This window comes from Geospiza fortis, unplaced genomic scaffold (assembly GCF_000277835.1).
Source record: "Geospiza fortis unplaced genomic scaffold, GeoFor_1.0 scaffold217, whole genome shotgun sequence".
NCBI classification, from domain to species: domain Eukaryota; kingdom Metazoa; phylum Chordata; class Aves; order Passeriformes; family Thraupidae; genus Geospiza; species Geospiza fortis.
The window spans coordinates 1403919-1425487 of record NW_005054392.1 but is presented as its reverse complement, the minus strand read 5'-3'; the positions used below and the strand labels follow the sequence as shown (position 1 = coordinate 1425487).

At 35.4% G+C, this 21569-nt stretch overlaps 1 protein-coding gene across 2 annotated transcripts in view; it reads right to left on the bottom strand.

The window, feature by feature from the left end:
* AHI1 (Abelson helper integration site 1) overlaps nt 1–21569 on the bottom strand; it is an 84740-nt gene that overhangs the window by 9362 nt on the left and 53809 nt on the right. For both annotated transcript variants that reach the window (XM_031060853.1, XM_031060854.1), the window contains exons 20-23: nt 15073–15131; nt 9623–9682; nt 7184–7346; nt 5672–5772 (exon numbers count right to left, since the gene is read on the bottom strand). In XM_031060853.1, coding sequence (XP_030916713.1) covers nt 5672–5772; nt 7184–7346; nt 9623–9682; nt 15073–15131 — 383 coding nt within the window. The remainder of the gene's footprint in view (nt 1–5671; nt 5773–7183; nt 7347–9622; nt 9683–15072; nt 15132–21569) is intronic.

Sequence of the window (21569 nt, the reverse complement as noted above, 5' to 3'; positions counted from 1 at the left end):
AGAGGGCCTACAGAGAAGCTGGAGGGGGACTCCTTTTCTGTGTCCTGATTTCAGCCAGGGCAGGCTTAAATGTTGTGCAATAGCTGGGAGGGCAGAGCCAGGATCCAAATGTGATAGGACCTCACAGCATTGCCAGGGGTGGGGGAAAAAGGACTCTCTTGGAGAAGGGTGTTCCTTCCAGTCCAAAACTTGGTGGGGAGAAGCCATCTGGCACTAATTTATTGTAGCAGACTCCACAGAGATCATCTCTGGATGTGAATCACTCTCTTTTGTACACTTTTGTTATTAACATTGCTGATGCTACTGTTCATTTTCTTATCTCATTGCTGTTTACAGTAAATTCTTCTTATCGCAACCCATGATCTTCACCTTTTGTGCCTCCAATTCTCAACTTCATTCTGGTGCAGTGGAAAGGGGGAAGGAAGTGGGAGCAAGAGAGTGCTGTGTGGATTGGGAGAGCCTCAGTGGGGGCACTGAACTGGGGAGTACCATTCCCACAACAGCCTGTAATGACAGGACAAGGAATAATGGGTATACATGGAGAGAGGGGAAGTTTAGGTTACATATTAGGAGGAAATTTTTTACTGTGAGGGTGGAGAAACACTGAAACAGGTTGCCCAAGAAAGTTGTGGATGCCCCAACCCTGTGAGTGTTCAAAGCCAGGTCAGATAAAGCCTTGAGCAACTTGGTCTAGTGGGAGGTGTCCCTGCCCACGACAGAGGGGGTTGGGACTGGATGATCCTTAAGGTCCATTCCAACCCCTTCACATTCTATGATTCTATCTCAAACAGTACAAACTGCATTTTAAAGGAAAAACAGAGTACTAAGAAATAGGAAACTTAAGAACTCAAAAGCTAAAATATGTTAATACTGGGTAAAGATTAAGAAAATGGCCCATTCCTTATAGATAGTGCCATAGTAACATTTCCTTCAGATGAATGATTTCTTAAAGAATAATCAAAGTAATTACTACTTCAAAAGTAGGATTTATAAAGAAATATCTATTTTATAATGCTATTAAACAATATATGTGGAAGACTAGACAGTAGCTTTGCAGATTGATTCTAGAAAAGCAGTTTCTTTCAGCCCAGATACCTGCAGAGAGATACCTGTCGATACCTGCAGAGAGATCTGTAATCATATTACCTAGGAATGAAGCTCAGAATTATGAACTTCACTACAATACATTCTAATTCAATTGAAAATCACTTTTTTCTGCTATCTCCCTGAACCTTGAAAATGAACAGACTTCATGATGTGTCAAAAGTCTTCAGCTCTATTCACTGCAAGAGTTTCATTGTATTAATTCCTTAGTACTCCCCTCATTAGCATAATCAGATCTTCCTATTTCCCCCTCCTCTTCCTAAAAGATAATCAGTCTTTGAAGTGTTCCCCTGTAACCTGAAGAAAGGTAACGTCAATGGAGAAAAGAGAAACAGTACAAATTATAAAATAAAAGTGTTTGATGAAACTAATAGAAAAACTTATATCTATTATTTCTGAAATGTGGAACAAGCTTTCCATGCTTTTTAAATATTTAGATTCAATAAATAAATTTTAAGCCCACAAAATCACCCTCACGTAAACAGCTCAAGCCCAGGGGAAAAGCATCAATTGCTTGGCAGGTTGGTTTCAGACACACTGGGTTAAGTATTCACAAATTCTGACAAGGACCTCCTCTAGGGGAAGAAGAGTGAGACCATGAATTATTTATGTGAACAGTGATAATCCCTAAATTTGTTTAAATATACATGGAATCAAGTTTTGATGACCTTTGGGTAGATTATTCAAATTGTGCAATAATAATGTGGTTCTTGCCAGTAAGCCTTTTCTTTTTTTTTTCTATTTACATCTTGACATAATTTTCCAAAGATAAACATACCAGAAAGAATACTTTCTTACACTTTTAATGGAAGTTTAAAATTTACTATTTTGTCTATTACTACTTCCTACTATTCTCATGTAACATGGCATTGCATATTTAATATTCAGAATCCAGCTACATGTATTTCATGTAGTGAGGCCATTGAATTATAAAACAGGTTCACAAGATCTTATAGCCAGCAGAAAACTTCTGGGGAAAAAAAAAGACGCTCTATTGACTTTGAAATGTTTCTGATTGGCCAAAATTTTGCAAAACCAACACTATGGCTTCTAATAGAACCCTATCTGAATTGCTGTCCTTTCCACCTTCAAGTTAAGGAACCTGAAAACAACACATTAACTGGAGCAGCCAGTTGATAAATCCATCTCTATTTCTTGGAATTCTTCATCAGTGCAGTGAGAACTTCACTCCATGAAATTTCAATTGGCAGTTTACATGCATGTTGTAATTAAAGATGATTATGACCTAATTTTGTGGCTCAGGAGTTAAGTAACTCCTACGGCAGGAAAACAAGGTTTGCATAAAATTATTGTTATGAATGCAAAACTGATGGTAGAAAGTATTTTGAAAGAAAGTTCTTTGAACTAAAGCTTTTCTAGAAACTATTTGCAAAGTTCAATATTGGATCTTAAGTATTACACCCTCTTCTAATGTTAATAATTCCACTTTATTCACTCATAAAGCCCTGACGATTAGCTAGATATGCATGTGTAATATCTGCAGTTTTAAAACTATTCTTAATTAGACTATCAGATATTCTCAGTAATTAAAACCATTGTCATAGTCAATATTTTAAGTGCCTTATTTAGTCTTGAACAGTACCAAAATCTCACAAGTAATTGCTAGGATGATTTTCACAGTAACTGTTTTGCAGTCTTAACAGTGCTAAACATTTGAGTAATCCTCAAAAAAACCCAGAAAGAACAATAGATATAGCAGACCGAGGTATAACTAAGTATTTGGGAAAACATTCTTGTGTCCAAAAAAAAAACCAACTAAAAAATTGATTTATATTTTACTGCTTGTGTCAACAACTTAAGCAACAACCTAATTACTCAGTAAGTATTTTTGGATTAAAAAAATAAAAGCTTTTCTGCCAAAGCAAGAAAAAAAAAACAAAGCAAACAAAACCCCAACAAAATGCAGGGTTTTACTATATTTTTCTATCTCCCATATAAAGGAAATTGGCATTTCCCTTCATCAGGTCTTATACTGAAAAAAAGTGAAAGGAATAGGAAGAAAAGTTGCTGTGTCACTGCTGCAAGACAGGAACTGCCATAACCGATGAGCCCCATCAGTGGTCATCTTAGCAGTTTTGTCTCAGAAGTCTCTGGTATTGCCTAAAGCCAAAGCCCTGTAAAACTTTCATTCATTCTGGCAAACAGCTGAATGACAAGTTGTTTCTTCTATGCAGAACTCTGCAGCTTTTGTAAATCTACTACATTTCAAGGCATCATAAGTATTACAGAGATTTGATTCTTCATTGGTTAAAGTCACTATCCTCTTGATGGTTTATACAGTGCTGATGTGACTTGAAATTTAAATAAATCCATCAAATCGTCTTTCCCAGTCATTCCAATGCTTTTGAAATCTGAGCCATTACCTCAGCCTAAAATGTGTTATTAAGGCAATCAATCCCTAAGCGCACAATTAATAGTGTCTTGTAGTAGTTGAGTTCACCAGGATAACTAAGCATGGCATAAACAAAAATTTCCTTCTACCAATAGTAGATGTGTTCCATTCCAGCTTAATGCTCCCTGATCTTGTTTAACAGCAGAAGGAAAGAAAAGTGAAAGAAAGAAGAGTGCATTGACTTCACATCAGGTATTACTTTGTATGCCCTCTCCAGTGTTCATTCTTTGCTAGTTTAATCTCGTATGTACATCCCCTTATATAATTTTTTTAGGACCTGTTTCACAATTTCCCTCTAGATTCTATGATTTTGTACTACCCTTGGCTGCTGTGCAAGAAGAAAAGCAATGTATTTGCTTGGTTTTGGACTGATATTGTACATTTGATTCATTATGTCTTTCTTGTAGACTACTACAAAATTCCAACTAACAATTAAATATGTAGATAATGTAACTCAAGGTAGAAATAGAATTCAATTTAGGAATTGAATTTATTTCATTTTAATTAAATAATATTAAAACTCAGTGTTACTAAAACAAGTACTACCAGTAATAAAAATACTAGTGTTAGAAAAATATGTCAGCCATAGACACTTGAGAAATTCTAAGCAATCGAAACTAATCGAATGTTGCTTCTCACAAAGCTGAATAACAAATATGGGTTGCAAATGTTAGTAACAGCAGCTGGTGTACATAAAAGTATTGCGATACAGTAAACTGACTAAATTCCTACCGGATTAAAACAGAAAAACAGATGTGGATAACAATGACCAAGTCTAATAAAAATAGGTATTACAGCATTCTCTCTCTCTTCTAATCCAGGTATGAGTGAAACTGGGTGATTTCAAAAACATCCTCTGGGATACCCTCCTTGCCTCTAGCCATGTACACAATAAATTAAAGAAATCACTAGTAATGTGATTTTTCCTGTATTTATTCCAGTCTACCCTTATAGAAGTATCTGTAAGTAGAGCACCCTTGCATTTCCTGGACAATGGTTTGCCTAGGAATTTCTCAGCTACAGAGATGTAAAGGATACTTCAGATTAATTACTACTACTACTAGTGATTTTTCAAGTATAGTTAGGAACAAAACAACAAGTAATTCAATTTGTAGCAGTTGGCTTCAAGAAGACAGCCAGCTTCAACAAGATTGCCAAGTGAGTAATCTCAGTAACTTCTTAAATGCTATCTCTATATTCACCTACTAAAAACAGAAGCTGCACAAAAAAGGTCAACAGAAATAGTCTTGAGCGTTCTAACCTTGAACACTGCAATGTCTTTTCCAGCCTAAATAATTCTATGATTGTATACACCATGGAGCAAAGATTAGATGAATCATTTGAGAAGTCCCCAAAAGTCGTAACTAAGCAACACAGAATATGCTTGGAGTCTTGCAAATCAGATACAAAATATTAGATTCAATTTTAGGAAAGTACATGGTCAAATAATTTGAAAGAAATCTGAGCAATACTTTTAAAGTAGTTGTGTTAGTACCATCTCAGTAAATGAAAATGAAAGTTGTGGAAAGTACACTTATTAAGGATACAAACATTTTGAAATAAAAATTTCTTAAATTCTAACAGTTGTTGAACTAATTTTTAATTACTTTTTTTCTTAGAAGATATCCCATGTTTTAAGACAATCATTAGTTTTATTTCACAGAAGGGAAACATAAGCATGCAAAGTTTCTAATCCTCTGAAGAAGAGAGAGTTAATTGGCCGGCTTTGCATATAGTGGAATCTCTAAAATTCAGGGGAAAAAAACCCCAGTCCATAAAAATCAAATGTCCATTTCTTTTCTGGACTAAAACCTGGGTCCTGTTTCTTTTTCTTCTGTACATATTGTATATTCTGACTAACAAAAATCACAGAAAGAGGAATGCTTATGCACACATAACCTCTGTAAACTTGGAGTCAATGGGAGGTTTGCCACCCATTAGAATGGTGGAAGTAAGCAGGATATTTAATTGCCACATGATGGAACAGCTGATTCCACACAAGATAAACTTCTACTGGAAGTATACCTACTTGCCTGGAATGAGATCTACACATAAGAATTTTTTACATAAAGGCTCAAAAATTAATACAGTCCATTTGGCACACAAAAGACAACCTACTTCTACTTACAGAATCCTTCCTTCTCAAATTATTACCTTATCTAGTGTCAGAAAACCTTCCTCTGCTTCTGTTGGTCCTTCTGGTAGGAGAGGAGCAGAATCTGGTATTAATCCTGAAGCTTGTTCTTCATATTCTTCTGAAAAGAGGAACCATAATTCACCATTATTAGAGCTATGAAAGAATTTGTGAACTACCATGATGTTACAATCTAGCCAAAACCAGTATGTGAACAAAACCAGGTGAAAAATGTTTGAAGACAAATGTATGAGAATTTATGAAAATTTATCCCATAAACCTTTATTTATACTAGCAAGTTTAGATTTAAATGTGATTTATATATTGGTTACTGTATAAAACCATTCAAACATTTACCTAAGAACAAAGTCCATACTGTTAGAAAGCAGTGGATACTTAACAAATGTATCTTACATGTTTCTTTTGATTCAATAAGACGATCATCAACTGCAATAGCAAATTATTTACCAGAGATTTTTTTTCACAATTGTACAACTGCCTCAAAAATTTTGTTTAGGCTTTGTCTTTCTTTGTTTTTCAGAACACTTTTTTAAGGCCCTCACTGAAGACTCTTCCTTCAGACTTCTCTCTGGGGTATCTTACAAGGAGGAAAGGCAGGGCAAAGTGCACAGGATGTTCAAGGAGAAGACAGTAGGAAAGGGCATAATCAACCTAACTTTTAATTGACCCCATCAAGTGAGCACAGTATTATGTGCAAGTGTTTTTTAGGAAAGAAGCTCAAATACTGGATTTCACTTTAAAGACACAGGGAGGAACTAAAAAATGGGGAAAACCATCTTGAGAAATGTTGGGTTAAAAGATTTCTAAATATCAGTATAACTGATAGTTTGATAGTTTAGGAAGGCAAATGAATTTCTTGTAGTGTGCAACCACATGCTGTGTCCACAAGCTGGATATTTATACCAGCACACTGAGCATCTTTACAGCAGTGGACTAAGTAGGATGCTTTCTATATTATTTGCTCAAATTCATCTAGGTTAGTCTGTATCAGTTTAATCAAAACTATTTTAATGAAAAGGACCTGGAAGCAACTCCAGTGCTCAAATGTGAGATTTAACCATTAAAGTTCTTTTAAAACTTCATACTGAAATCCAGATACTTGGGAACTGAACATTCTCCATTAGAGTGGGGGAAAATTAAGAGTTTGTACAAAAGCTAGATTTAATGGAAATTGCCTAAGACAAAACCCCAAGACGTTTGCGAAATGCTCTGATGTGTCCTAAAACATTGCCAAGCTGGGGCCTGAAATAGGTGGCTCTGTATTAGAAGAGACAAGGGATCAATCCAGCTGACAGATAATTAAGTCAGTAGTAAGCTGAATTATTCCATAAGCTGAAAGTGCAATGGTTAGCTAACTTAATACAATTTTTGCACCACAGTAAGTCATCATTATGCCACGTGTGTACTACATAAATTCCTATCTTCGGAACAACAAGTAGAACAGCACGGTAAAATCTTGGAGCATCAGTTAAACCCACACCGGTATACCAGGAAGACAGCAGTAAACTTACTTTCACCAGCCACATAATTAGCTGGAAAATAGCCTTGCTGTCCATTTGCTAGGCTGCCAAACCACCAGTTATCATTATCTTTGTATAACACTTGGATAATGTCACTGCGATGGATGGTTAGCTCATCTGATCGATGCGCTGTGTAGTCATAAAGAGCCACTACCTAAAAGAGAGATAAGAACACCACAGCTTTATCACAACCATGCCACAGAGAAAAAAGCGCAACATTCACTTCCTCTTGCAGAAAAGCAGCTGAAACCAAAGCTGCACTTTGGTAAAAGCTGAGGCTGCCTCAAGTTTTGCTAATGGGATCAGGGGTGGTGGGAAAGCAGCAGGAGAGGCAAGATAAAGGACTGTGGGATTGCAGAAATGGTTAAGAACATTCAATTCACTAAGATTAGCTTCAAAACAGCAGCTGTTAGTTTTATAAGCAATTTGCTTGTGAAGCAAAAGGGAAAAAAAAACTTCATACAGTCACTTTCTCAGAATTGTTACACCACCTTCAGATCCCATTCTCTGTGTGCTCATGAAGCATATGTGTTTGAATAAATACTTCAACAGTATGACGGCTTTTCCAAGGAAAAATTTAATACAAAAAGACATTGCAAAGTTTTGCTTTGATCACTCCATTTTTTCTTTTTTCTTTTCTATTTTTCATTTGTTTTGTTTTGCAATAAGCATTTGGATATGCAATTTTATAAATATCTGCAAAAAATACATTTATATTCCATTTGACATAATAAACCTATTTGACAATGAAATTCAGTGCAGCTATACTTTTATGAAAAAAAGTACTAACAGTCATCAGGATCATGGATACTACATATAATAAACTACTAGAAGCCTGCTTTCTAGCCTGAATATGAAAATATCAAGTACAATTTCTTATTTATTTCCTATGCCCTATGAACAAAAATCTGTCCTAGTGAACTCTGAGCAGAGAAGCATGAAAGGAAAACAAATGAACTGAAAGAATAACGGAATTGCTCACTTCCCTCATCATAAGTGAAGAGCAAAATTATGACCTATTTTACACGCACAGAATGCTGCTTCCCTACCTACAATCTTCACCTCATATTCCTCTAATAAATTGTAAGTAGAGGTCAGAAACAGGGATCATTAGGAGCAATAGGAGGGGTAATGGGATTGAAGGAGATAGCAAAGTTATGATGATACAGACAGGAGAAAACCCTTATTTTTTTAATACTCATGCATGCATTTAAATTTTAAGACTGCTGAATTCCACAATGCTTTTTATATTTGTATTTCTGCTTTGAGCAAGATCACCTGCGAGTTGCGTGTGTAGAAATATAGCCAATGTCACTTGTATTTCCATAATTCCATGTCACCAATTAAAGAGATTAAATCAGTTATGAATGGGAAAAGATGGAAGTGATTCTACCATTGTAAATTTTACACGGCAATTTGTGAGCTGGTCAGCACCAAAGAATTAGTATCAGTATAATTTTCAGTAGACTGGAAATTTACCTAAATATGCATTCAGTAGTCCTGAATTTACATAAAGAAGCTAAACCATGAAATGTGCTTTATCATAACTCTCCTCCCTGCATTAGGAAAGCTAACAGTAATTACAGGTGATGTTGGCAGTACAGAAATATGAACTGTAGAACAGAACCAAACTAAACCACACTAATGAGCACCATGACCATGTCCAGTAAGAGGTGCTCCAACAGTGTCCATTTAAGTGACAATCTCATGAAAACCATGAGGTCACTCAAGGTAAAAAAACCCAAAACCCAAAATGAATGTAGAAATGCAACACTAATTACTTGGCAGCATGAGAAACAATGAAAGGCAGAGCAAGAACTACTTTTTTTTGCCGGGTCTTTTGCAAGATACTTCTGGTGCAAATGCTGTATTTTTTTTTTTTAATTACAAAAATTCAGTCACATGGAAACTGCCACAAACATTTCAAACCAATCAAATCTGTCTTTCAAAAATAAGAAATTAATATACCAATGTGTCCTGTAATACAACTGGTTTAGTAAGCCTGGCAATTCAAATAAAATGTGGAAATTGCCATTATATTCTCTGTCAAAATATGATCAGAAAAATTACCCTAACAGGATATAAGAAATACACCTCAGAACCAAAGAAGAATGTATAACACTCACAATTACACCTAAAGCAGTGGACTTTCTTCTGGTGTAAAATTTAAAGATTTGTCAAGTTCTATTTGGCTCAATATCCAAGCAAAAAAAAAAAACTATATTCAACAAAATTTTATTATATTGTTTTTCAAGATTGATAAACCCAGAAGTAATGCAGTAATACAGTTATGAACATCTTTGTAAGAATTAAAGTCTACAGTAGAAAAAAAATGCCCTTGGTATCATGCTAAAAGAAAGACATGCTTTCAAAAGCAGATACAATGTAACAGGTACAAAAGATATAGCAAAAAAATTACATAATACTTACTGTCTCTTGCCCGGGTGGACAATTGTTTCCTCCTCCCACTCCCAGTGCAGTCAAGCTGTCCTGATTTTAGAAGAATAAATTGTTTAAAATTTTAATATTAAGCATTTTGCTAAGCTATGATTGTATTTTCATTTTTCCTGTAAGACAGTAAGAATTATCTACAACAAAATGCTTTTTGCAAAAAAGAAAAAGCAGAAGTGATGTTAAGCAAAACTGAGTAATATTGGCTATTGGCTGGTAGTAGATGTTTAGAAAAAGATATTAAATTTTTCAAGTATGTACACTGCACTAAAGACACAACTGGACTGAAGACTGCAGTCCAAGCTTGTTTGCATTGCAAACACTACAGCACATATTTAAGAAGTTGTTGCAGTGGACTTTACCTCTAAACCAGTATGCAAAAATGTCACTTCCATATAATGGAGAATTTTAGGTTGGTCTTAATAACCAGTACTTTAATTCTAATTGTTCTATCCTCACCACTTGCTCTTCAGACCTTCAATGAATTCAAAAGAATAGTAGGTATATATTGCAATAATCAGGATAAGACTGTACCTTAAAACAATTTGATTTCTGTAAAATAATCAAATACTTAAGCTAAAAAAAGATTTAGAATAGAAAAATTATGAAAATTAGCATAGGAAAAGCAGACTAGGGGGAAAAAAAGGACGAGGTGGAAATCCTTTGCTGGTGTTACTTAATTTTTTTCAATGGTCTTCTTAACAAAGGGGAAACCAATTTCCCCTTCATTTTGTGTGCATCACAGTATACACACTACCATACAGTATAGAAATATTACACAGCAATTAAAATATTTTAGAAGTGGTAAATGTGTCCTTTGTGAAGTAAACATTTCCGCCTCTAAAAGATATATTGCATTATAACCATTTAAATCTGAAAATTTTAATCCAACATACTTTATCTCTTTCATATTATACAACCACTCCTATATATATCTTTTGCATGGAATTCTTTCTCTTCTTCTGCTTTTAAAAAATCTATCTATAATGTATTGTTCTTTTTATTTTCAGTGTTTGCAGTTTTTTAATTTTTTTTTTATTATGGTGCTCCAAGGAACATCATTACAAATTACAGAGAAAATCCTTGCATATTCCTCAGTAGAATAAATGCCATTCTTGAGAATGGATTCTTGCCCTCAATGTGGTTTCCATAATTTAGCTGGGCTTATCCCATATAGGAAAGAAATCACTGACTATCCTGATCTCCATCCAGTCTCCAGATTGTTCTGGTACTGCCACACTAGTTACAGACACACACACAGCAGTTACAGATGAACTCAGTACAAAAGCAAACAGTTGCATTTAGCTCTTATAATCTACCAGAACATCTAAGCCTACCACCTAAAGAGTTCTGAATAATTATGTACATGCACAGAAAGAAAAAAAACAAACAAACAAAAAAAAAAAGAAGTGTAACTGCCTGATTTGATAAACAAATTTTGAACAAAGACTGGTGGAGCTGCAGTTCAGAGTACACTGCTTGTTCAGTGGTCTGTCTATTGGTAGTCAGCATTGTCGTACAGGTTTTAGCTAATTCTCATTTTCTGTGCAGGCAATGGGCTTAGCCTGTGGGATGGGAGTGCCTCCTGTTGCTCAAAAATGATTAATCAGAATTATTAGCAGTATTATTCAGGTATCTAGCTCGGGTACTCATATTGCCCCATTATTGTGTCTCAATCTGTCTCTCTCTCATTTTTTAATAAAGTATTTATGTGGCTCTCAAACACTGGAGAACAGCTTGAAGAGAGCCAGCTGTGTGGAAATAACAAGCTAACATCTATGAGTCACCCTGAGACTATGCTGAATGTTCTCAGACACTGCCTTAAACTTTTAAGGCAACAACAATCCAAAGAGGTGCCTCCTGAAGAGGTGCTCTGAGCACGTCACTGGCTGCACACACCTCTACCTCCAGCTGCCAAGGGCAATGGCCATGGCTGCTACCACACACACAGCAACTGCAAGGCTGCCTCTGCTGGGCCCTGCCATCCCTCCCGTAGTGCCAAGTACCAGTTACACCACAAGAAACATCCAACAAAAACTAGTGCCCTATCAGCTTAGAAATATAATTTTTTAAATGCCATGTCACAAGATTAGGGCACATTTTCAGGATTTCAAAAAAAGCAACAGGCATATTGAATGGTATGAATACATCATTCTTAATATAATATTAATATCTCCTTTTTTTTTTCCTGCAGGGTGGAAACTAGCTAATCCTTTTCTTGCACTGGAACAGATGTGGGGCTATAGCTTTGTCCTGTGGAGTTGGTCTTTTTGGGAGGCAGACCATCTGTGAGAAACAGAAACAAAATGCTTCCTAAAAAACTGTGCCATGTCATACTGATTGTGGTTGAACAAAGCTATTAGGAGCTTTCAGCATTAAGGAACATCCTCAGAGGAAGACAAATAGATCCATCAGTTGATGCAGAGTTCTACACCATGGAGTATCACACCGGTTATCCATGACTAACCCTCTTAGATACCCTTGACATTTCTAACTCAAAACTAAACAAAGATGTTTCAACATGCTGATACAAAAGACACTACTGCATGTGAGAGTAACCTGATACATTGTTGTACCAAGTTTTATAGATTCCTGATAATAGCCCTACTTAAAATGTTTATGACTGCTTTTTCATGGGTCAGTTTCAGTGATTGCTCAAATGGAGGTTTTGTTTTTTGATGCAGATGTATAGTGGCATGTATACAGAATTTGGGCATTAGATAGTGGTCATTCCCTTAGGAGAAGGAGCACTGAGAAAGAACAAGCGATATCTTATTGCTGCCTTTTCTGTAAAAACATCAGGATTTCATTTCTAGTATTGAACCAATATACTTCAATTATCACAATATCAAAATTTAAAGGAAAAAAATATTCATATAGTTTCATATGCTTCTTCCTTATATGTAAACATATTCTTCACTGTAACAGAATAAACATACAGACTAAATTCCACCTCTAATTAGCCATTAACTCTTAATAGCAGCACATGGAAAATAAGCTTTTCTAAGATTAATTTTAGGCAGACCTGACACATACTGGGGTGAACCCCACTATGCACACATGGCCAAAGTCATGCTTCCTCCTTTTCCCATCAGTGGCAGACTCAGGGACATGAAGAAGGACAAACATCTATTGCCTGGATGCTTCCCAGTAGCACTGCTTCCCTCCACTCCACTCCCCCCCATACCCGCTGACACAGTGTAAGAGAAACTGGGAATATTACTCATGCAAACACTCCAGAAAAGACACAAGGAATGTGTGTTACAGCTTCTCTTGTGTGTCCAGTAAATCTGAGCCTCATTCTGTGTAATAGCCAACATTCTGAGGCTGTTACCTTTAGCAGATTTCTTTTGTTGCTGTTTTTGGTTTTTGGTGGTTTCTTGATTAGTTTTTTTTTTAAATGAGAAAGAATAAGAAATTAACTTCTAGAGCCTGATTGAAAACCCTTGGTTGGCTTAAAAGTTAATATGAAAAACATTTGAAAATTCTACAGAATAAATCTGAGATTTTACTGTTGCTCCATTGTCTTTTTCCTTAATATCCTAAAAGTTACAGATTTACTTAATTGTCTCCTCCCCTAAGAATGCTATGCAATCTCTTTACTAAGTGAAGTTTTAAATTAAATGCTATGTAAGATGAGATTTTGAAGAAAACAGCTGGATACTGTTAGCACTTTTGTATTTTGTTCTCACTGTCTGGTCCTAGCTCAGGACAACTAACTACAAATTTAGTCTATGGGAAATAGGAATACAAATACTAGCATTAATAGCTAAATTAAAATTATGCTAGAAGTATCAATTGGCAAGAATGATAAACTCTTCTTCAGTCATAATTAATGTGTCCATAGACACTGTAAAGTTACTTCCTTAGGCTTCAGATAACTACAATCCTGATTTGATTACAGTCCTTTAATATTTAATAAGCATGGGAATCTATAATTTGCCTAGAGGAAGAAAGGACCAAAACTGCACCAGGCTGCACTTTATTAATATCTGCAATGTACAAACAGAAATCAGAAATGCAAACACAGCTGCTGCAGAAAAACCTACAAGGATTACAAAAAAAAGACAGAAAAGAAAAAACAAAAAAAGACCAATTCAAAAACATGTTAAATACTCCAACTCCTGAAATTTTTCAAAACCTCTTCAACTATTTCACCATTTCTAAAAATGCCAGTTTTTTATTTTAATTACTCAGTTAACCTGCATTTATATATATTAATGTGTTTATAATAGAAGAAGTAAAAAATATATTCAAAACCTTAATTGAGTCCTCTCAAAAAAAACTATTTTAAATTAGCTTCTACCTAGCATTTCACAAAAGAGTTGGTCCGGCAAAAGTTTATCAAGCCTGCTGTGATGGAGAACACTACAGTACTGGTTGAACAATATATATTTTTCCCTAAAAAATTACATATGATGGCTAAATATTTGAAAACAGGAGAACAGGAATCATTTAGCAACTAACATAACACCAATGTAAAACCATGCTTTCAAAATTTCTGGGTGAATCCTATGTATCTAAGCTTTCCACAACTATCTCAGCAGATTCTCTTAAAATAGGAACGTCCAAAAAATCCTAAAGCAATCCAAACCAAACCCCAAACTGAAATTGTAAAACAGATATAAATAACCCACGGTAATTTATGTCCACTTATTACATTTTTCTCAAGAATTAAAATAAGTGCAATTACAACAGAATATTAAACCATGCCATTTTGTCCATGGGAGTAGAAGGATTAACGCCTCCAGTACAACAGGCCCAGCTTCATGGAGACACAAATGCATTCAGAATTCAGAAGTACCACTGCTTCTTTCTTCACTAGTTTCTCCATACATTTTGTGTTTAATACAGGTTCATCAAATGTATAGTTGCAATTATTGGCATTTACAGATTCTGTTGGATTTTTATTATGGTGATCAGGAAACCAGAAATAAATGAAATAACGAATACAATTAGGAGAAGCATACAATCAATATTTAAGAGATAAACAATGAAGTAAACAGAGGATAGCTGTGATTTAACTTGTTACAAAAAGATGAAGTATGAGTAAACAATGAAAACATGGTGCTGCAATGAGAATTTCATTCCAAGTTATTGTCTTTGCTTTTCTCTCAGCTACTCATCAATGCCATATTTTTTAGTAAAAAACAAAAAACACATGAATGTGATCTTATTTATTTATTTCTAAACAACAAAAATTAAGTCATGAAAAAATATAAAGCTTTTGATTTGCAGATATCTGATCTCACTACCAGCTGGTCACAGCATAAGCTAATTTGGCCATGTAGACAATTGGTTTGAAGACCTCCTTTTTGAATAAAGACAGGATAAAAAAAACACCTCTCTACAAGAGAGAGAACTTGTGAATAGTGACATTTGATAGTTAAACATCAATTTAAAAAAAATGCCAAGAGAGAATTCCTTACCTTCTGTAGTCTACCCAATAGTGTTCGACTAAGAGGATTTCCTACTGGGCTGAAGCACCCTGTGAAAAGAAAAGGCTGTGAATTTTCTGCTTGTTATCCTTTTCCATCGAATAAACCATTTTATTTTAAAATCATTATGTTAGCAGGGTGTGTTTGACAAAATTCTAATGAAAAGCAGCAGCATCTTTCAGTCACAACTATGCATCCTTCAGTCAGGAACAGTTGGAGGGTTTATTTAACTAACAGACCTGACACAAGGTTAACTAATCCAATATTTCCATTCAAATGATTTGGAGAAGTAGCTCAAGCTATGTCCACATGCCACCTCGTGCTCAAAGCTGACACTATTATCTAGGCTGTATTGCTTTTCTCTTCATTGAAATTCCAAGTAATGCATACAAAGTTTTCCAACAGAAATGATCACAAAAACTCACAAAGGAATTACTTCCTTATTTTATCTGAAAGAATAACTATTCCTATTCAGTGTTTCTCTTTGATCATCTGAGTTCCTATCACAACACATCTTGCTGTTTATTTTATTCACTCTCTACATAGCACACTTGAACAAGTACTTGTAAATTCTTTTCTTTTCAGACTATTATGTTAACTACTAAGCTCAGGAAAATCCTTTCATCATCTATGGATTTATCTTTTTGTTATTGGTCTCCTCAGCTGTATACTTAAGAAAACATCTTAAAAAGAAAAGATACAAAAAAATTGGAAAATCGTTGAACATGACAGTGAAAAATGCTACCGCTTCACTGGAGAACAGTTTCTCAAGTACAGAAATGCCAGACAACACAGAGTTAAGCTCACTGGATTTTCTCTGTGAGACACTAGCTTTGAAACAAATTTTGTTTTTAAAGAAAAATAAGTTCTGAAAACTCATTTTCATTTGCCACACCAAAAACCTGCTTTTGAGGAATCTAATATCTGAATAAAGGCGACTTGTCAGATTCAGATTCTCATGTACTGGCAGAGTTCCACTAGGAAACTTGCACAACTCCACTTACAGTATATTTTCTAAAGCCTAGTGGTTTTGACTTTCAAAGGAGATTTACTCATAAATGTTTAATCATTAAGATATTTAGATATTTCTAACTAGAATAAAAGCTGCAAGCTCAAATAATGATAGTTAAACCATGCTCCTGCAAATCTGCATGTGACTAATCTACTTGTGAGAAATCCTAAATACATGCAATAATGGATTATTCAGCTTCATATATGAATTAAAAACATCTTGATCTTAATAATTTTCGAAAATCGCGTATAAATTCTGAAATACTTTATTTTGAAAAGCTTACCTTGCTTTTATTACTTTTTCCATCTCTTTTAAGAAGAAGAATGAGATGAGAATGTAAACCATTTTCTGAATTCAACCCATACTTAAAGACAGTAGTCTTGAAGGCAATGTTTTTTCAAACAAGCTATTTGCTAAAACATTTGTTCAGCACTAACCAAAACTCAGTGGGGATATTACTCCTATTAATATTGTTACCTACACACTCACAAAGTCAGAAAACCAGATGCTACAGAGATGATACTACATATGGATATCCTATCACATACACATGTTGTATCAAGTCTTTGAACAAAAAACAAACTGAAAACAAATAAAATGTCTGCATGACAAAATTTTTTTTAGACAGACAACCTGAGCATGGGAGTGTTGTGCCAACTCACATAAACCCATATGAAGATAAAATATATATAAAATATTTGATAAAAACAATTGTTTGACTGGAAAAATATTCAAGTTTTAATTAAAAACAACATTAATCTGCATTTTTATCTGTAACATCATTGACCTTCATATTTTTCTAAGGAAAATATGCATTACTTCCAAGTGCTCCTGGGTTGTATGTTTATGCACGTCAGTACTGCTGTGCAGCCTTGATATTCAGTTGTTTATCAGGTGAAAACTGTATGTATGGTTAGACTGATATTCCCAATTCAGCCTCAATAAAGGGCAGCACAGACCTGCTATGCTGCAAGTGTAGGACAGACAGATGTGTTACTCAAAGATATAAGGAGTCCTATACGGAATTCTAGAAGCTGGCACTGGTTCAGACTCAGTGTTTTCCATTACTAGAGACAAAACAAATAGAAAATTCTTATTACTTTGCTTGAGGTCTAAACAGACCACAGCACACCTGGGCACAAATATTCTATGATCATGCCTATTGCTTACTCCAAAGTAGACTTTAGGGCTATCTGTTACTTGTTTCTAATTATCAAGCATCCATTTTTGTAGCCCCTACATTCAAAACGGTGATATTAAAAACTGCCAAGCAAACAAAACAAACCCAAATCAACAAAAAAACTGTGTTCACATCTTCCTCATTCACAAATCAAGCTCCATTCAGCCAGCAAGGGAATATCCATCCCTTCTTCCCCAAAGGAAGCAGTAGAATTTTAAAGCAACGTTCCACAGCTATGGGTTTGATATCGTTCCATGCTTGATGAAGCGTGTAAATGACATCAAGCAGGTGTGACTAACAGCCTCAGAGTGCTTGCTTTGGTTCTCTCCCATCCAGGCTGTACACGCTTTTTAACTACTATATTGACACTGAGGTCTGCATTCCAGAAGGACATTTCCTCTTGATCTAAAAATTAAGTTTACAGGACACCGTGACCTGCTGGGACTCTCGCTTAGTCTGAGCTCATAGAAAGGTCATTAAATCCTTTGTAAGGTCAAGCCCAAAACAGCCCCAACACCCAGGGTAATCTGGACTGTCCTATCTTAAGGTTGCCTCAGAATCACTAATGGAGAAGCATTGTTATTGATGCAGATGCTTTACTTGTGCTTTCCAACAATCTTCTTTCTTATCCACTGCCTTCACATTCAAAATCATATGCATCTTGAGAAGCTAATCTTCCCAATTAAAGTATCAATATTTGAATAACTGCATTTTCTATTACTCTGCATTGATTCTTCAGTGTTTTCCTTTACCTGGAATTTTACATGAGAAGATCATACTTCTAGAACATACTTTCCATGAGAAGAACATACTTCTAGAAGAACTTACTGCTAATGTCTAGCTGCTAATCAGGCATCTCAAAACAATAGATGCTAATCCTTTACTTCAAATGATCAGGATTTTCACACCGATGCAATTTAACAGCAGGACAGCTCTTCTTTAGCGTCCACGTAACCCTATTGATACAATTATGGCGTGAGCCTATCAAAGAACTGGTTTGAAAAACAGTGTATCTGCCTGCCTTGAGAGGAGTCTGAACCCATGGTAGTTTCCCATACAATTTGAACAGAGAACTGAAAGTGTACCCTCAGTTCCTCTCGGTCACTTCTGGCAATTTATTCTTTGCCAGTATAACTCCAGCCTAAGAGGAAAGAAGACAGAAGTTGTCCTGTCCAAAATGTGCCTGTAATACCAAGTCCCAGTCTTATTGCATGCTTTCACTGAAAAGCTACCCTCTGCTCTAGGATCACCTCACATCAGTGTGAGGTGATCAAATTCTAAGTAGTTGGACTGAAATGCACAAAGTAGATGAGTTCACTACCAAATAGACTTGACTTATATAGAAATTGATATGACAGCACCCCTGAATAGAACTTGTAACAATTAAGAACACTTCCTTTAAAATAACAGCATCTTTAGTGATTTAGTTTTAAACTAATAGCATGAGAAGCAGAAGAGGGAAAGAAGTCTTTCTAAGCAACCACATAAATCCACCATTATCCTACTGGACTGTCTATAATTACCCAATGTGAAATGTTTTTGTGAAAAAAAGCTGTTTCAAAAAAGGCCAGGAGAACATTTGTTACAGAAGAACTTCTGTTTTAATGAAATTTTCAAAAGAAGGCGTTTTCTCACTTTCGGAAATGTTCTTGATAAATTAATTTTGTAATTACTAAAGGTATTTGAGCATAATAAACCTCTAAGGCTTCCAGTCACATAGAATCTATAGCTAATGAAATCATCCAAAAGTTCACCCTGGAAAATTCCCAGCAAATCACAGAGCAAAGGACAAATATATATCTAAGAAAACTGAAATATGTTAATATTCAGACATTTCTGTGACAAACACCTCTAAAGCATGCAGAGAGAGAAAAAAAATCTTACCTACTCTAGTCACACACTATTCTGTTTTTAACTGAGTTTATTTAGGTTTATACTAATTGCTAATGTCCCAAAATCCACAAAAAATCCTGGAAGATATGAAAATAAACAATACCTCTAGGAAATGGTATTTCTTATTGCAGACATTTTTATGAATTATATCATGGTCTCTTGCAACTCAGTGTAGTTAAAATAAACCCAATTAAATAACAAACACTCAAAAAAAAGTCGTCAGAAATGAGATGAATATGTGTAGATCAGCTCATTCCTCTTCCTACTCATCTTCTGAGACTTTAAAACTGTTTCCAATAACGAGAATCATGTTTTCAGCACAGTCACCTAGTGTAGTATGACCAAAAGTATGGCCTTCATGACCAAAGGATCTTTTAGCATGCAATATAATCTCTCCTTTAGGTTCCTAAGGTTTCAAAGGAAAGTTTTGAGGGTTTAAAGTAAAAGCTTTCAGCTATTTATGAAATTTCATTTTTCAAACTATGTACAATGTAAGGCAATGAAGATAATTTTGTAATGACCTAAATATATATTAATCTTCCCTCAAAGACTTTATCCTCAAACCAATTATACTCTAACAGATCAAACATTATATAAATATAGAATTAAATATATAGAACATTAAATAATATAGAACTCCTTATGTTAAAAAATTGTTTATATATTGGGTAAGAACCTGTTTTCCTTTATTTAAACATATGATCACAAATACATTTAAAACCCACCACAAACATCTTCAGATGCAGTTCACACAAAATGAAAGAAGTGGATGCACCTACTTAACACCAGCATACCTTTTCATTTTACCAGCAAAGCAGACGTTTCACCAATATCCATTGCTTTAGGTGAAAACCCACTTCCAACTCTGTTCTACATAACTTAGTCTAGCACCTATGATTTTGAAGATATTCCAGACTGAACAGCAGAATTGATAGGACCGAAGTGTATTGTAAACTGTTTTAGTGAAGTTTAATCTGTATCATAGTGACAGGACAAGAAGAAATGGTCTCAAACTGCATTAGGGGAGGCTCAGGCTAGACATCAGGAAGAATTTCCTCATGAAAGAGCCTGTTTAGTATTAGAATGGGCTGTCCAGGGAGGTGATGGAGTCACCATCCCTGGAAGTGTTCAAGAAACTACTGGATGTGACACTTAGTGCCATGGTCTAGTTGAAAAGGTGACCCTTGGTAAAGCTGGAACTCAGTGATCTTGTAGGCCTTTTCCAACCTAAACAATGCTGTGATTCTGTGATCTTGCAAACCACTTAAAATGCATGTGCTTAAAACAGGCAGCTCTCACGTGCTGTATGTACAAAGGTATGGTGATGGCAACATTACTGAATGCAAAGGTCTTCTATGAACACCAATAAGATCCTTGCAGAGTATTCTGCACTGACAGAAGTCTACCCAGTGTCACCCCATGCCATTATTAGCACTCTCCTTGCCTCTTCCCCACCTTCTTCTTCTATCAAAGCACCCAGAAAACGTTGAACTATCTCCTCCATGTCATTCTCGTTTTCTAAGTGGGGTTCCAATTTACTAAACTAAATCTCTTCACTTAAAACCAAACCCCAAAATCTACAGGACAAATAGAATCCCTCTCTGTTTGCTGTTGCACTTTTTGTAAGTTATATAGAGAAACATCTGTTTATTTATTTTGCCCATTGGATATGAGAGCTGTTTACATGCTATATACACTTCAGGAAAATGAGAGACAAAAAAGCTCTGGCAACTCTATTGCTGCCAGACGTGACTCCTCCAGTTAGTGGAGACTGATCTAGATGGTAGGCATAAAAAAAACCCAAATCCACCCCACCTTACCCTCTCCACGTTCAGCTGAAACAGCTGTGCTGACAGGTGGAAAAGGATGACTTATTTTTGTTTTCCTTCCCCATTCCTATTAATACAATGAAAACTTGAAAATGAACAAGATAATCTTAGGGAATTATGTCAATAGATCAGGCTTTGTTTGCCATTCAAAATCTACACTGGATAGAAAAGAATGTACAGAAGGATATGCTTTCAATGAAAAAGTAAGTAATGTTTACCTTTTCAACCAATTGTTTACTAAACACTGGTATGAAGAAGAGTTATCTAGAAAAAACCTCTAGGGAGTTACACAATTCAGGACCATGCAGCTCCATACATTGTGCTGCAGCTTCTTTAACACAGCATGTGATTTCCCAGTGGATGCCTTAGCTGCAGCTACTCTGAGAACTCTGGGTTCCCAAACCATGAGCAAGTCACAGTTTTCCTGAAGTGAGAGACACAACTGCTCTAGTGTGCTTTAACACAGTAACTTCCTTATCTAAGGACTGAGGCAGTTATCTCTAGCTAATGCATCTGGTTGTTTGATTCCACACCTCAAGTGACCAGGTATTTGTCCTTGCAGCAGAGTTACGTA